This window comes from Colobus angolensis, unplaced genomic scaffold (genome assembly GCF_000951035.1).
Source record: "Colobus angolensis palliatus isolate OR3802 unplaced genomic scaffold, Cang.pa_1.0 Scaffold231, whole genome shotgun sequence".
Classification (NCBI taxonomy): domain Eukaryota; kingdom Metazoa; phylum Chordata; class Mammalia; order Primates; family Cercopithecidae; genus Colobus; species Colobus angolensis.
The window spans coordinates 3864802-3882695 of NW_012115500.1; the positions used below are offsets into that span (position 1 = coordinate 3864802).

A 17894-nucleotide genomic window follows, 5' to 3' on the forward strand; every position below is an offset into this window, starting at 1 on the left:
CGTCTCAGCCTCCCAAAGTGCTGGCATTACAGGCTTGAGCCACCGCGTGTCCCGACTGTCCTGCCAGGACAGTCCAAGGGGCCCTGGAAGGGGGAGTGGGAATGGAGGAGACAAGAAAACACGAGAAATGGAGACAAGACAAATAGCCTGATCAAGTCTCGTTTAATGGTGGCAGTGCAATGCCTTATATAGGCTGGCAGAGGAAGAGGTTGGGCCAGGGCGGTGAGGAGGGGTGGGATTTTCTCAAATTACAATTGCGCATGCGCTGTGGGTTTGTAATTTTCCGGGGCGCGGGATTGCGCCTGCGCTGTAGGCTGCATATCTTCCTGCGCGGGAAAGGTTGGCGCGCGCGGGAAAAGTCTAGGCGCGCGCGGGAACAGTTTAGGCGCGCGCGGGAAAAGCTTTAGGCGCGCGCGGGAAAGGTTTGTAATGAAGAACCCGGAAATGTGCCATCTTGTCTCTGCTTTGCGGCGATCAAGCAACAGAGGTCGGCTAATTCAGGGCCTCATGGCTCCGGACAACCGCGCCCGGCCCTTATATGAGAATTTTCAAATCTATGCTGGAAGCAATGGAGAATCCATCCATTGAATATCTTTTGAATAGGGTTTTGGCATGATGAAAGCAATGTGTTCAAAATACTGAGTGTTGTGTAGATTGGGTGGAGGGGAAAGAGAATACAAGCAGGAAGATGAAATTTGGCTAAGACTTCAGTGGTCTGAGTATGTAGTGATGAAACCCCTGTGTTGCTGTCATATAGAAATGAAATTTAAAGGGTTATTTATTTTTCCTCATGCAGTCTGGGAGTTTATTCAGAGAAGGAAGTTCCTGGAGTCGATGCATCAAGAACATTAACTATTTTTTGCTATTGACAAACAGACATGACAGATATTATGAAAAGAGCATCAAGAAGACTTGGTTGTTTTTATCTTAGGGGATTCATTCAACAAACATTGGTTGAGCAAGTCCTATCAGAAACAGTTTGGGAGACGTAAGCCACCCTGGACACTTCCCAGTGGTCAAAGAAACTGCAGCTATTAAAGCTCCAGGCTTAGGCCTTCATTAAGCCCAGATTGTTTGATTGGAGTCTTGAGTGGGATTGGGAGACATTTCAGTTCCTGTCAAATTTCTGCATGAGGTGTTGTGGTAAAGTCACAATAGCATGAATTCTGCAACCTAATAGATTTGCATTAAGATCTCAAGTTCACCACTCATGAGCTCTGTGAGCTTGGGCAATTTATTTAACTTTCTGAACCATCATTTCCTTTTTGGAAAATGAGGAAATGCCACCTATGGAAGATGATTCTCCATAGATTTCTTGTGTTTCTACACATTTTGTAAGCAGAGACACTGATGGTCTTTTTTCTGGACTATTCTTCAAATTCATTTATAGTGAACAATGTTGGAAGACAGATGCAGTGTCTCTTTCTAGAGAAGTCAGTTTTGCTTCTTCCTCCAGAGCAAAGGGCCAACAGGTTTACTTACTGCCTATTGGAAAAGATTCAGATTCCCTGAGCCCAAGTTTCTTCAGCTGAGATGCAAACCCATTGCTTGTGCAGTATCCACCTAGATCCTTCCATTGCACCCTCCATGGGACTTGGTAGCAAGGGGAACTCGCTGGAACATGATGTTCATGCTATATGCTGTGCCATGAGTCTCTGATCTAGGAGTCTGGAATCTTCTGCCAGCATCCATGACACTGTTGCATATTAACTTGTTAGCTTGCAAGTTGAGTAAAATCTCAGACCCTTAATAGTGCTTGATGCCACCTGCCTAATGTGTTTCTGGGGAGGATGAGGCAAGATAAGATATGTAACACACCTGGAGCACAGCATGTGGTTAAAAAGAAACACACACATTTATTCCACTTCTTCCCTTAATAGAGTAACTGAGCAGCTGCTTCAAGAAAGTTCCTGCAGTGGTAGCAGCAGTTATCCCTTTTTCAATATAGTTTCAGAGTCAGGGCAGATCCTTTGTCTGAGTTTCAGGATATATTTGGGCATGACTCATAGAGAAGAACTCAACAAAGTTTAAGAACAGTAGATTTTTATGCTGCTTGCTTGCAATTGAAGGTCTTGAGTCCCTCATTAACTTCTCCCAAGACCAAGAAATATCATTAGAGAGCAACAAAGAGTAGCCTGATAGCAATTCTTTATCCATGTTACTAGGATTCAGCTGGGGATAAGGAGGAATAAACATAGTCATCTAAGATAGTTTCCTAGGACAGAGGAAAAAAGATTAGGGCCTGGGGAAGAGGAGGAAAACTGCTGTCTCTCAGAGGACATCAATCTGAAGGAGAAGATGCAAGCAACTCTTCTTATAAGAAGGATGGATAGTTCCCAGAAGGGATTGGTGGAGGAAGGAGCATCATCCTTGTAGTCTCTTGACATGTGTTATCACCTAATGCCTTTTCTTTTCTTTTTTTTTTTTAATACTTTAGTATGACACTCAGGTGGCTGATGCTGGGTCTCAGTTTTTAGAGACATTTTCTTGTTGGTGGCTCCAGGCACAGTGAGTACATTTGCCCTTAGCTGTGGTCTGCCCTTATGCCCTCATGCTAGGACATGTGGAGGTTTCAAGGTGAACAAAACTGATTTTCTATCATTCAGTTACTTACATTGTAGTAAGGGAGGTAAGACACGTAAGCAAATAGACATAACCTGGGAGAAAAAGTTGCAAATGCCTGAGAGTGGGCCAGGTGCTGAGAGAGTGCTGTGTGTTGACAGCACTCCCAGGGAGAGTCTGGGTCCTGAGCCCTCACACCAGTGAAGAGAGCCTTTCAATCCCAAGGGCAGGAATGAGCCAACAGGCCCAAGGTGTAGCTCAAAGCTGTAGAAGCCTATGCTGAGCTGTTGAGGCAAGCAAAGCTGAGCACTGTCTTCAGAGTCTCAATATCGTATTTCTATCATGTGCCTCTGACATAGCTTTATTTATTTCCCATGCACAGCCTTGAACTCTGATACTGGCAGCCCAACTTGTTTTAGATCCTTGACTTCAGGCTTAATCCCTAGTGACTGCTATCATCAACTTGGAGACATATAACTCTTGGCTGCCATCTATGGCCACATGACCCAAATGAAACCATGGGTTCCAGCTTGGCCTATGCTCTCAGGAGGCCCTAGCCATGAAGGGCCAGGCACATTGAACTCAGCCTCAAACACTGGAGTAGAGAATGCCCATCTGGCATTTCTCAGGGCAGATGAAGACTAACGTAGCTTAAAGACAAGCCCACAGTCATGAGGTCTATGCCAAGCTTCAGGAGACTCCAGGAAGCCAGTCCTGTACCCTCACCTCCAGGAAATTCCTGGTTGGTCTCTCCAGGGATATTCACTATAGTCCCAGAAGGGTGCCTGGCTCTTGTGGTTGAGCCAGCATCCCTGAACTTCTCTGTATGCATGTAGAGAATGTTTCCAGGTAAACTATTGAAAGGCCACATCTTAACTACCAGACCTATCTTCAGAATCCAAATAGAGACCACAGACCAACAACTGGTAGGTACAGTCCCATCTGTCTCAGAAAATCCAAATGCCTTAACAATGCAGCTGTGTTGAGGTATGCTGGGGGCACTGTGTGGCCTCTTCACTAGGGCCCCACACCTGGCTCACTTCAGAGTGAAGGGGGCTGGGCTCAGGAAAAGCAAAGAAGGAAATTGTCATATTGTTCAGGTATGGTTTAGACTCCTAGACCATTTATTGCAGACAAGATCTTAAAAACTGTACAGAGGACAAAGTGACCTCTTCAGGCTTAGAGGAAGCCAGATTGGGGCAACACATAATTTATTGAATTTTTAATTAATTTAATTTGAGATCATGGCAAGTCATTGAAGTCATAGAGATGAAACTTGATAGAGAGTTCATCATGATCTCTCTTTCACCTGAATTCTGTGATATTATTAGTCTCTGTTTAACTCAGAGCTCTTCTTTGAAAAAAAGAAAGTGACATTCAGACTAGTGCCAATGAAAAATGAGGCTTATTTTAAGGATAAAGAGAAAGCTCGTGGACGTTCAGAGAAGTCAAATAATCAGGCCTCAGGCCAGGCTGAATTATAAATTCCAGTGAGCTCAGAGACCTGCACAGCACTTAATAGATTCTTAATAAATGTTCACTGAATGAATGAATGAACGAATGAACTCACAAATGACCTAAGGGAGCTCAGAGAAACACTGAGGCCTCCACTACTGTCCTGCCAATACCTGACTTAATCTTACTGCACTTAACTCTCCTGTGTCTCTTGGCCCAAAATCTCAAGAGAGGAATCCAGAGAATACCCCTGGGTCAGATGCCCATCTCAGTCCATTAAGCAATAGCCAGAGAAAGTAATGCCAAATGAACGTAGGGCTCGCTTCTAAGGGTCAGACAGATTTAGCCAGAATAAGAAGCTGAACATGGCCTGTGGGTTTGTATTTCTCTAAGTCATTCATTTTGTATGTAATTGCAGACTACCATGTACGGGTGTTACTTTAGGTATATATGTGGGTGGCACCACAGTGAAATATTTTTGCTTCTAAAGGACAGAATAATAGCTTCTGCTTTTTCTTCTATAGGGCTTCAATTTTATAAATAATTCTGACGAAGGAAGAATGTTACTCAAGTATGACCAGATTGGGAGCTAATGTACTAACTATTATACGCCAGACACTGTGCTAGGCATTTTACAAAACTGTAATCTCTCACAACTTGTTTTTGTGGGTAGGCATTATTATCCCCATTTTACCGATGGAAAGAATGAGATTTCAACTATCACAGTTACAAAGTTGAAAGGGGGTGGAGCTGGAATGCTTCCTGAGATTGGTTTGTTCCCCAAAATTATACCCTTTCCAATATCACTATACTATCTTGCAATCACCTGATGGATCAGAAAGTAAAATATTGGGATGAATTCTGCGGGACAGAGCCAGGTCTCTTCCTTGAGTCATTAGTCAGGTAAAGACACTTAAGGCACATAATTAGGCAAGCATGTAGTTTTTTATTGAATATTGGTTTGAGCAAACTAGCTCTAAACAAATTATGGGACCAGTGGGGAACCCTTGATATGGTCAGGGGTTAGATGAGATGAGAAGGATAAAGGAGAAATTTGTTGGAAAAAAATCATGTTACAAAATCCTGCAATTTCATTTTTAGATATATGGATCTATCTATCTATCATCTATTGTGTAACATATATGTTAAAGATGTAAAATACCCATTGTTTTATATATCACTGAGAAAGAAAAAGTGCTGTCAATTAACTGCAAGACATAATTGATTATGAAAGTCATCCTGATATCAAAGATGTTAAATGTGTGAAAAAAAAGTCTGTGCTGCAATATGTAGGAAAAGATCCAGAGAAATGTGCCCGAGTGTTGCAGTGGTGATCTCCAGGAGGTGAGAGTAGGACTTGTGTTTTATGATTATTCATCTGTGTATGCAGATTTCCCTGCTCCACTCTCATCCCATTCTCAAAGGTTCAAGTAGGTGATCCCCAGCCCCAGGAGAACCACTTTTAAACTCTTTCAGCATGTCACACATTAGCGTTCACACATGAGATTTTAGGTATGGCTTTAGAATTTGGGCATGTACATCTCCCGTGGTATTGATCTTGGCATTTGGAGCCTCTGCCAAAACTTCAGAGCAACAGGAATAAAACACACTTTAAAGACCTTTCTACTACACGCCTGATTCAATAATAGGCAAGATACGAGTTGTTAGCAAATGAAGGAAAAGTATGCTGTTCAATGATGGAAGTTCTTCAGAAATAATATCTAGGTTAATGTAGTACATCTAGTAAATGCACAGAAAGTACAATTCTAATAAATAAACTTGTTTTATATTTTTAATTTCCATCTAGAATTGACTCGTGTTAGATTCTTTGTGGTCTTAAAGATAATCATAAATCCAACAGCAATACGATGAACTCACTCATTTTTCCCTTGAGGAATACATGTAGATATTTTGAAGTTTTATGTTTAGGAATGCCTGAGGTTATTTTCACCAAACATCATGAAGAAAATATAATTAAGTAATAAATATTACAGTCTTAAATCTATTATTTAAAACATGGAAAATTTTCATGTAAGCTACTTTATTGCATTCCTTCTTTTATTAAGTCTTAGGATACTTTTGTATTCTTTTTGAAAGTGTAGCCGGGCGCGGTGGCTCAAGCTTGTAATCCCAGCACTTTGGGAGGCCGAGACGGGTGGATCACGAGGCCAGGAGATCGAGACCATCCTGGCTAACACGGTGAAACCCCGTCTCTACTAAAAAAAATACAAAAAAACTAGCCGGGGGAGTGGCGGGTGCCTGTAGTCCCAGCTACTCGGGAGGCTGAGGCAGGAGAATGGCCTGAACCTGGGAGGCAGAGCTTGCAGTGAGCTGAGATCTGGCCACTGCACCCCAGCCTGGGCCACAGAGCGAGACTCCGTCTCAAAAAAAAAAAAGAAAGAAAGAAAGTGTGTGCTTTTCTCCCTTTGCTTGATTACACAGTTGGATTTATTTAATTATCTAATACAGTGCAAGATGATTTTATGCAATTCTGCAACTTTTACATGTTTGCCAACAATGCAGGGTATGACCACTGATTCAAAATCATAGTTTGTAATCATTTTAACTCCCAGCCCTCTGTATTGTTTCAATCGTGGCCATGAAGCCATCACCTACTCCACAGGAGAGCTTGCCAGCATGCACTGCAAGTGTGCGGATGCCAATGAGTGATTTCACTGCAAGGTTGAAGGAGACACTTTAAAGCTGATCCCTGGATTCCTACTTGCCAAGATTTTGCCTGCATTCTTCAGATGGCTTAAGACAAGGAAGGGCATAGGCTTTGGAGCCAGACTAGCTTTAGTTAAAGCCCAGCAACTTGGGACTGAGCCCCAGGTCCCATGAATGCAGGTCTTCATTAGCAAGGCTGGGAGCAGACCACAGTGACCATTGTGACTTCTCAGCTGGAGCCGGTTCAATTTGTGGTGGTGTTCAGCTCTGCATGGGAGACTTAAATGGAGTCATCACTGGCTAACTGTAGGTATAGTGAAAACAGGCACATAGTAACATTTGACAAATATTTTAAGGCCTACCTGTTTTCCACAGACCTCACCTGGCCAACGGAGAAGTGCAATTACTCGATTATAATCAGATCTTTGATTATTTGTTACCTTTATGAAAACAATTCCATATATTTTATTGCATGTAAAAGAGTAAAATGGCTGTCTTTAAGTGCCAAATACTCCAACAGCAGGGTAGCAACGTTTATTTACATTACAACTTGGTATATGTATATGTGCTCAATTTTTTTTTAACCTATACTTGTATGAGTCTGAGCACCTAGGCTTTGAGTAGTGGGAAAAAAATATTAGGCCTAGTCCATTCCAATGCAATTATTTTAAAAACCTCTTTAAATATTACTCAGTTCCTCAGTAAAGTTATCTTCTAATTCAGATTTCTCCTTTTTCATATCCACCTTTCCTTTGTCCTAGCTAAGGAGGCATCTGGTGTGTCTGGTGAATGGAAGCCTGAAGGACTATGCAGTGCCTTGTATTCTGCTTGTATGGCTCTTCAGGCAGCTGCGAACGTGATGTGCCCTGGTGCTGAAGTTTTTTGCAGATACTACTCATGATCTTGTCCCCTTCAGCTGAGTTTCGGTGCAGGAGCCCCTCCGAGCTCATTCAGCTTTGCCTTGGCTCTCACTGGAGGGAGATTCTTTCCACTTCCTCCATTTGTCCTCTGGCCAGCGCTGGTAACCCAGGCCCTGATGCAGGGGCGCCAACCTCTTGCCAAGGCGGTGAGTTTCTCCCTAAGTACTGTGAGATGTTCTGAATCTTATCCATGGTTAACTGACTGTAGAAGAGTGAGCTGGAGAATTAAACACCAGGGGCCTCTCTGCCCAACAGCCCTGGACCTGCCAAGGTTACAGTGATGTGGCTGTGTACCAGATTGATGTGGGATAGCCTGAAAGATATTCCTTCCTAGAGTTCAAAAAGGAAATTGGGGCAGGCTTCCTGTAGCGGTCAGGGACCAGGAAAGATGTAAATGAGTGGCATGCCCAAAAGGGATGCCTGATTCCAGAAAGCTTAATGAACAGGCTATCAGAAAAATGGCAAGAGTTAAGGGCGTCGAACAGGGGTGTTGAAGCACCTTGGAACAGCCACAGTAGGAAGTCAATACAGTCCTTAGGCAGAGGAGAGTTCTTGGAACCAGACAGTGGCTGAGCTGTAGAAGGGAGCTATCTAATGGGAGCTTTGGACTATGGTAGTTGAAAGCTGAAAGCTGAAACTACAAGACGCAGCCTGGCAGGGAGGGCGTCAGTCAGGACTAGACATTTGCTAACCACTCGCTTCTGCCCTCCAGTGTCCTGCAGGGGCTTACCATTGGCCAAGGGCAACGGAATCACATTGATATAATCCTTAGGTCATCTCCTGGGCACAGAGAAGGGTTTAGGAGGGTAGAGGGTGGGTCTGAAGGAGCAAACAGAATCTCCAGCAGATTCCTCTATAGATGTAACACGTTTCATACTCTCTGGGCCATGCCCAAAGAGAAAGGTGGGACATACACATCTCAGGGCTTAGCTCTCCTCATTCTCTCCCCCTTTCCTCTTCCCACCATCTACCAGGGATAGAGCCAGAGACACACACCTCCTTGGTAAGTCCTAGATATCTAAGGGGGTATCTAAGGGGAACTGCTTGGGCTGGATGTCCTGGGCTTGGCTTTTGCTATGCCAAGAGAGAAATAATGATATGTAGAACATTGCCTAAAAAAAAATTTATGGCCGGGCGCGGTGGCTCAAGCCTGTAATCCCAGCACTTTGGGAGGCCGAGACGGGCGGATCACAAGGTCAGGAGATCGAGACCATCCTGGCTAACACGGTGAAACCCCGTCTCTACTAAAATACAAAAAATTAGCCGGGCGTGTTGGCGGGCGCCTGTAGTCCCAGCTACTCGGGAGGCTGAGGCAGGAGAATGGCGTGAACCCGGGAGGCGGAGCTTGCAGTGAGCTGAGATCCGGCCACTGCACTCCAGCCTGGGCGACAGAGCGAGACTCCGTCTCAAAAAAAAAAAAAAAAAAAAAAAAAAAAATTTATTTTTGTAGATCTGTTTTCTTGCTGGTAAATCCAATTTCAAATGCCAAAATCTTAAATATTAACCTTTTCTTTGTGTTTCTTTAACTTCTCTGTCCTGCCGCTGGCAGATGGATGCCTTAGACCAGCTAGGAAAATATTGCATTATGGGAGAGGCAAAGAGAATACAGCACGTTAATACTTTTAAAAGCTATTACTCCCCAATTTCATACTGCTGTAGTTTGTATGGAAATTTTAAAATTTTATAGCATTTTCAAGTATATTATCTGATTTAACATCATTTAACCTTAGCAACAATCCTACAAGGTATCCATTTTACAGATGAGATAATTGAGGTCAAATGTACTCTGCTGGTTAATAGCAAACCCACAGCTAGAATTCCAGCTCTCCTGATTCCCATTAGAGTGCTCTTTCTTCTCTGCCAGACAGGGGGCCACAGTTTGCACATTTGGAAAAGAGAACCAAGTTCATGAAATTGGTTCATAATATACTGTACTTGCTAAAAATGGTGACTCAAGCATTTGCACAGTGATAATTGCTTTCATTGAAAAATATGTTTTTAATTTTTTCTAATATCTACTTCCATGGTAACTAGGTAATTTTATACTTATTTTATTGCCCTTCTTGCATTATCATCTGTCACTTGGTATCTTTTACCATTTGCTTTTCTCATTCCTGGTTTTGACTTCATTTCACTGGTTAGTTACCTTTTTAATCCACCTCCTCTTTTTAACTACTTCTTGATTCTTGAATTATCCTTTGACCTCATCATTTGATTGCTGCTTTCCTAACTCAGTGAGCTGAACATATTCTGCTGAAAACAGCAGGTCTTGTTTTCATTTTGTCTGTGTTTATGTGAGACCCTGTGTATCAGGGAGCACCACTGGGACAAGATGCAACCGAGAAAAATATGTGCCTAAGTGGAGAAAGGATGAAGGGAACTTAGACCTAGACTAACTAGCAACTGGTCTCTGGGCAGATTTCTTGAATGGGTGGCTTGTGGTGGTGAGACTTTGAAAGATTCATGATGTCTCTGAGGAGTGGGATGTTTGGCCCATCAGAGCTGAAGGCCAGTTCAGAGTTTCTCACTTTATAAGGTTTATGCACCTCCTTCTCTGAAAAGTGGAAGCTACCGGCTAGGTGCTGCATCTGCCTTTCCCTAGATTCACTCGAAGCTTCCCAATTCATGTATTACCAGTTAAATAGGATTTTGAACTTTCTTTTCATCCTAGAATATAGAAGGTACTAAAGATGTTTGATGTCTTGAAAAGTCTAAGGACCTGGAACTATTGTTTATTCCCTAGACCATGTCTTCTCATGCTATGAAGACAGGGAAGATTGAGAATTTGGGTTCCAGCTAAGTTTGAGCAATATCTGTAAGTTCTTGGGCCAGGCTGAGTGGGGAGAAGTCCACATTGTGTTGCAGTACCCCCAGGACTGTCTCCTGACCCCCAATGCCCAGGGGCAGAGCTTACCTTCTGGTTCTATCTCTCATAGCTGTGCTTGGAATTGCTGCTGATTCCTGGTTTAGATAGTTATCCTAGAGTAGAGCATTGATTAAAACTTTAAATGACCTGTAAGTTACATTGTTTTACCAAGAGTCTGTTCTCTACTTTCTCTTGAGTCTGTAGTCTCATAGGTTGCCGATGTTGCACAAAACTGGTACAGCCTTTCTGGGTGATAGTTTGGCAGTAGGTTACAAAACGTCTATGCCATTTGACTGAGTAATCCAATGGATAGGAAGTCATCATGAAGTACCTAATGACTTAGCTAGGAGGTGTTCACTGCAGCTTCCCAGCAAACAGGGTAAATTATTAATCATCCGTAAGACAAAATAATACACAACCATTGAAAATACATAAATGTATATGTGTGTCTTTAGACATGAAAAGATATTAATATCCTATTGAATAAATAAACCAAGTTTGCAACAGTAAATCCAGTATATTTCATATATATATATATGAAAATATTAATATACCTATGCTCAGAAGAAGTACCAGAAAGGAAGGATCAAAATACCAATTTCTGGGTAATATAATTAATGTTGATTTTAATTAATAATGGATAATTTTATCTTACTGTCTTCTATGATGACCAAATATTACTTATGAGAAAGGAAATTACTTAGCATTGAAACTGTCTTCTGGCATAGAGAGAAGGGATGAGGATCTGATGAACATGGATCAGCAATATGCCATGTTTACTAATGTTTATTACCATGTTGGCAGTGACATCAGGGTGCCAATGGCACCCTAATGATTCAGGCATAAGGATGAGAATTCCAGGGACTCAAGAGAAGGGACGGCTTCAGAACTATACACACTTGAGCTATATTTTTCTTCTTTTTATCTAAAATGTTCTGATTTTGTAGGATAATGATTTACCTTTCTCTTTTGACTTTAGACAAAATGCCCTTTCATTTGTTTATTAAATAATTATAAGTACACAAAAGAATATTTACAATATAAAGGTGAAGTGGAGAAAATACTCATGAACAGAAAGTCAGTGTCCAGAAATGGAGTATGACCATTGATCCTGTAAGAGTTCCCTAAGGCAGCAGTCCCCAACCTTTTTGGTACCAGGAACTGGTTTCGTGGAAGGTAATTTTTCCCCAGACACAGGGCGACGGTGATGTTTTTGAGATGATTCAAGCACATTACTTTTATTGTGCATTTTATTTCTATTGTTATTATGTTGTAATATATAATGAAACAATTATACAAGTCACCATAATGTAGAATCATTGGGAGCTCTGAGCTTGTTTTCCTACAACTAGACGGTCCCATCTGAGGGAAACGGGAGACAGTGAGAGATCATCAGGCACTAGATTCTCGTGAAGCGCGCAAACTAGATCCTGCGCATGCGCAGCTCACAATAGGGTTTGTGCTTCTATGAGAATCTAATGCTGCTACTGAACTGATGGGAGGCAGAGCTCAGGTGGTAATGCAAGCTATAGGGAGTGGCCATAAATACAGACGAAGCTTTGCCAGCTCGCACACCTCTCACCTCCCACGGTGTGGTCTGGTTCCTAACCGGTAACAGACCGGTACTGGTCCGTGGCGTGGGAGTCGGGGACCCCTGACCTGTGGGATCCTCCATTCCTTTCTCCTTTCCTCTCTGCCTTGAGAAAACCACAGTCCTGAATTTTTTAGTATTGCCTTGCTTTTCTTTATAATTTAATTCCTAAGTAATATTTTAGTTTTGTATGCTTTTGTACTTCATTAAGTGGAATTATACTTACTCTTCTGCAACTTGAGTTTTTCACTGAATATCTTATTTCCAAGTTTTAGCTATTTAGTATGTATAGTGATAGTTCATTCATTTTTCTATTGTCAAGTCTTTATCATGGAAATGCACCACAGTATACTTATATATTGTCCTGTTTATGAACTTTTGTGTGACTTACAGTTTGTTGGTACTGTGAAAGCTTGTATTAATGGTGTCTGATGTGCATGTATAACATCTAATGCTCATGTAGATTGTCTCAGGTCTATACATAGTGGAATTACTGGGTTATAGGATATGTGAATGTTCAATTTTAATAGATAATGTAGATCATGCTTAATCATTTTCCAATTATTTTTATCTATCTATATTCTTGCCAGCAGTATATGAGAGTTTCTATCCTTTGCATAGTCACCAACATTTAGTAATGTCAGACTTGTAAATTTTTGCTCCTCTACTGAGCATGAACTAATTTAATTTGTATTTCCCCAAGCATCACTGAAGTCAAGGATGTTTTCTTGGGTTTATTAACATTTGTGATTTCTGCCTATAAATCATCTGTTCAGGTCTTTGACCCATATTTCTACTGGATTATTTCTGGTTTTAAAGTGGGTCTGTAGGAATTCTGTATATATTGGGAACAAATCTTTTTACTTATATATGTGAGAGATATCATCTTCCAATTAGTGGCTTGTCTTTTCATTTCCCATATAGCGTCTTTGATAGAGAGACATTCTTAATCTTATTCGTCCTTTTATCATGGTTTGCCTTTTTGTGTCTTAATAAGTCCCTTCCTAACCCAAGGTTCATAAACACAAACTCCTAGATTGTCTTCTAAAATGTTTATAGTTTTGTCCCTGTGAATGGTTTAAAGGTGTCCAGTGTGTTTTTTTTTCTATAGAGATAACTGTTCCAGGACAATTTATTAAAAACTCTTCTGTTGTAGGACTTTCTCCTTAGTTGAACTGAAAACGGAGTCCTTGTCACAACGACCATGAAAGATTAGGCTTGCAGACAATTTGAAGGGTGAGAAAAATGGAATTTATTGGGTGAAAAGGAAAAAAATCTCAGCAAAGCAAGAGAGCTTCCTGTTAACAAGCCCCCATCTCACAGATAGAATTCCCAGTTTACCACCCCGAAACAAGAAAGGTCAGACTCCTACCCCCTAAAAACGGCACAAACTTCCATGGCTCAACCTGTTGTCCCAGTGCTCAGGCCCGTGGGAGTTTCTCCAGGGACCACTTTGTACTTGAATGTCTCATTTCCTTTCCCTACAGAGGTGTAAATGCCAGCTCTGACTTGAATCATGTCGTAGATGAAGATTCCCTCTGAGTGTGGGACTGTTTCCTGGGTTCCCTGGAGAACACAGGCATTTGAGTCAGCCAGATGTTGAGAGGCCCTACCAGGGAACTTCTTTATATTTGAAATAATAAGTCATTTATCTCACATACTAAGTTAGAAGCTATTCTGGATTATCCCGAGGCACAACGATGGCATCAAGAACCCGGCTCTTCTCATATTTTCCTCTGCCAGAGTCAGTTTGTCAGTGATGGTTCCTCACAGCTCCAGCTGCTTCGAGCCACATCTGCAGTGGAAAAAAAGGCCTTCATATTTTAAATTCTGGACCACCCAGGTGGTGTGCATTCAAGTTGCAAGCTGCTTTCCCATGCAATCCCACTCAGGGTCACGAGTTCTCAGGGGAGGACTTTTTTTCTCTGTCCATTCAGTGCTGAGTTGCAAGATGTGTGAAGAATGAAAGTATTTATTTCTAGTTCACCTGACTCTCAGGGTGCAGCCCTTGGGGCCTCCAATTTACACAGGAATCTCACATTAAACCCCTCTCCATGGGTGGGCCTTGGGCTTTGTCCTCTGCCCTTACACCCCACCAGACAGTGAAGAGCTAAGCTGGAATTCACCAAGGTGGTAAATGTAGACCTCCCAGAAAACTTGTCTTGTTTAAATCTCTGCCTTCTCATTTTTTCTTAAATGTTTTGGCTTCTTGGTATTCTTTGCTTTCTTGGAGCTCATCAAACATTTAGGAGGATTTTGTCTTTTCTGGAATTTTTAGTTGTTTTTCAGTGGGACAGTCTGTCAGTGCATCTAGTCCTCCACACTATGGAAGCAGAAGTTGGTTTAAATTCATTTTAAAAATTGCGCTCTCTTTTATCAATTTTGTCTAAAGGTTTGCTGGAGACTGAACCATTGCAAGGAAGAGATGAAGATGCAGTAGCCAGTGCTGACTTCTCTAGCATGCTCTCTGAAGAGGAAAAGGAAGAGTTAAAAGCAGAGTTAGTTCAGGTATGTTTAGTAATCTTATTGTTGCTATTTCTATCTCTGGATCTTGAGAGTTATTATTAGTTTGATGTAAGTCCCATATTGTACTTATATTGTCTTTCATTTAATAAAATTTCTAAATGAATACATTACAAGATGATTCATTTTTCCAGGGTATTTTTCTAATGTTATCTATTGCCTATTGGTTACAGTTGTAGAATGAATCGTTGTGCTGCCTAAGCAACAATCATAACTGGTTTTAAATATGCACTTCTTATTCTTTTTACTATCAGAATACTATGGGAATAATAAATTACTTACAAAACTGATAGAATTCATTCCAGACCATGTTATAGGTGCAAGATCCTTTTGAAGACCGGTTCTGGTTTTAGATCAGCAACTTAGCTCAACAATTACTTTGAAATGATTTTTTAAATGAAAAAGTCAATCACAGAAGCAACTGAATTTATAAGTTGTGTACTTTTTGGCAGAAAAATAAACTCTGAGGGTAGAGAGGAAAGCTATGCTTCATCGAGGCATAATTAGATCTTGTGGAGCTGCTGTGGAGATCTGGACCTAGGGAGGAGGAGGATATCAGGCTCATTATGAATACAAGTCTTTGTTCAAGTCTTTGCTTGCAATACCCACTTTAGATACTTTGTTGAGAAGCCTTTACTTTCTAGGAGGAGAGTGTTGTAGAAAGGGCTCCTTGAGTAGGAGGAAGCATCAGAGCCAGAGGAGCCGAGGCCAACATTCCCTCCCCATTCTCTGTCCTGGCTCATAGGCCAGGAAGATCCTGTTCCCACAGAAGCAAGGCTTGGCCTTCCTGCTTTGACCTCTCCACAGGCTGAGGACACAGCTCTGAGCTTCAGCTTACCCTCTCCCCACTTTGTCCACTCTGAACTCTGAGTTCTAACCTCCTGATAGTGTTTGTCTATAACAGCTCAGAATAATATTAAAGACTTTCAGGTGCTTTTACAAGACACACCCCCAAGTTAATTTCATTTCAAAATATTCCTCTGGTACAACCAGAAATGATTTCAGTAAGCACACTGCCTCAAATCTTTAGCTGGGTCTGTCTGTGGCCACTGAGTGGCTGCACATACCAGAGTACACAGACCAAAGTTAGCATTAACAGATAATGGACTGACTCCACATATTCTTATGGCTTGAAATTCTGGCTCATGACTAGTTCATGCTAACTGCAGGGTCCAAATGTCAAGTTCTGCAGAGTGGAGTAAGCCAACTGAGTCTAAGCTAAAGCTTCACTCCATCATGGTGATAATGCTAGTTTTAGTTCAGGCACAATATCTGTAACAGACCAATTTCTATAAAATGCCTTGATTTTTATTATTCTGGGCTCTAGGATTACTGGGGTATACATACATACATATACTAATATATGTTGATTTTTGTACATTCTCTATTTTCTAAATGTCAACAGTGAGCATGATATTACTTTTATAATCAAGAAAAAAAGTATTGGTTTTAAATGGATGCCGCATGAATATAAAGAACTAGAAGTGTTTTCAGAAATTCCTGTCTCATTTGGCCACAGTAATACACTTCCAGCACATTTCATTCCTGAGAGTTTTTGAGGCTGACTTCTGGAAATAACACCAGACTCTTTGTTACTGTGTTCAAGTTACTAGGATTCATGTTTTGCACTAGCCTCCATGCTACCTGGCTCTTATTTCTGGGTTCTTCAGAGATGAAGAAGTACCACATGCTGTCAAAGGTAGCATCCTGACTTTCAGCAGCACATGAACACAGCTGTCTGCCCCAGGCCTGGTGAAAAGCAGAGGAAGTGTATCTTTGTAATTTTCCTTCTTCACGTTTCTCTTTCTTCTCTTCCACGTCAGGCCACCTCTGCTTTATGCTCATTCTGTTTTTAAAACAGCTTTCCTTACCCTTTTACAAGTCTGCATGCAGATGTGTGGACACAGGAACTCGAGTTCTTTGATATCACATATGCATTCGGATTTTACCTTCAATGCTAGGATTTAATTTTAACAGTGACACACAGAGAGCCATCTCTGCAGTCTCACTGCTGGCCTTATGGAGAACTGAGGCATCCTCTGCCCCAAATCTCCACAGAGATTCTTTATGGGCCCCTGGTCACAAACAACTCCTCTTTCTGTCTGAGGAAAGATCCTACCGGGTCTGTTAGCTCCTTGGGTACTGAAGATACCTCTCAGACCAGCCTATTAGATGATGGCCTTGGAGTCAGGCACTCAGTTGTGGTCATGATCCAAAGCAAGACCTGTGTGTACAAGGACTTCTGACCCCTGACTGCTTTGCTGAAAAGAGGTCTTGAGTGTACCAGGTGTCCAGCCTCCTCTTTGTTTCCTTCCTCTCCCTACTTTCCTCATCTCCTCTGTGAAATAAATAATTCAAAATAAAAGCTGCTGGAACTTTAAATTATTTTGAGTGTTAAAGGAATGTGACTATGGGACCTGAGCCACATAACAGGCAGCTGTAACCTAGGCAGCTGTAACCAGTTTCTCTGATTATAGACTAGCCTTTTCGTTACCTATATTGTTTTGTAAATGCTATAAAAGACTAAAGGGCACCAGAGAAGACCTCTTTTATTATAGATTAACTTCCCTCTTTATTCTCTTACACAAACACCTTATATTGTCTAAGATGGAATGTTAAAAATATACTTTTAAATTGGAAAAGAAAAAATAAAAAAACTGTAACTAATCAAATTGCTGTAACTCATAAACCAGCAATATATGGAAGATGCTGTAATCCTATTAAATTTCTTTGTTTTTTGCCTATGTAAGTAAGACCTTAACTTTTCAGCTTCATAGCACCAACCACATTCCTTCAGAGTCTGTGTTTCCCAGATGTCTATCCTTAGCTTTTCCCTTGAATTAACTCTTAAACTGGATTCTGATCCACTTTATTATTTCAGGTTGACACCTCCTACAGCTTTCTGGCTATGCTGGATTCCTTCCTCCCAGTTCTCTTTCTCTTCCCTCCCTTCTGTCTTATCCTGCATGATTTTGTCGATAATATTCCCATGAGATTGCCCGTAGACTTCAACCAATCTCATAACTCCATTCTCCCACACAGCCAACATATTTTTGTCTGCTTACCAAGTGCTGGCAAGAGGAAGACTTCCTCTTCTGGTAGGAGATGTAAAATAAGCCAGTAGTGTCCAAAAGGCTTACATCTTGGACAAATTCAGCATTTTAAAAGAGGAATCTCTTGGCCAGCTGTGGTGGCTCACACCTGTAATCCAAGCACTTTGGGAGGCCGAGGTGGGGGGTCACCAGAGGTCAGGAGTTCGAGACCAGCCTGGCCAGCATGGAGAAACCCTGTCTCTACTAAAAATACAAAA

The 17894-nt window shown here is 41.5% G+C and overlaps 1 protein-coding gene across 7 annotated transcripts in view; it reads left to right on the plus strand.

Annotated features, from left to right (window-relative positions):
• TPD52L1 (tumor protein D52-like 1) overlaps window positions 1-17894 on the plus strand; it is a 104449-nt gene that overhangs the window by 54020 nt on the left and 32535 nt on the right. For 6 of the 7 annotated variants that reach the window (XM_011944463.1, XM_011944464.1, XM_011944466.1 and 3 more), the window contains exon 2: window positions 14454-14569. In XM_011944463.1, the coding sequence (XP_011799853.1) occupies window positions 14454-14569 (116 nt within the window). Of the gene's footprint in view, window positions 1-14181; window positions 14192-14453; window positions 14570-17894 lie in introns of those variants that run through there. The other variant, XM_011944470.1, reaches the window with a different exon arrangement.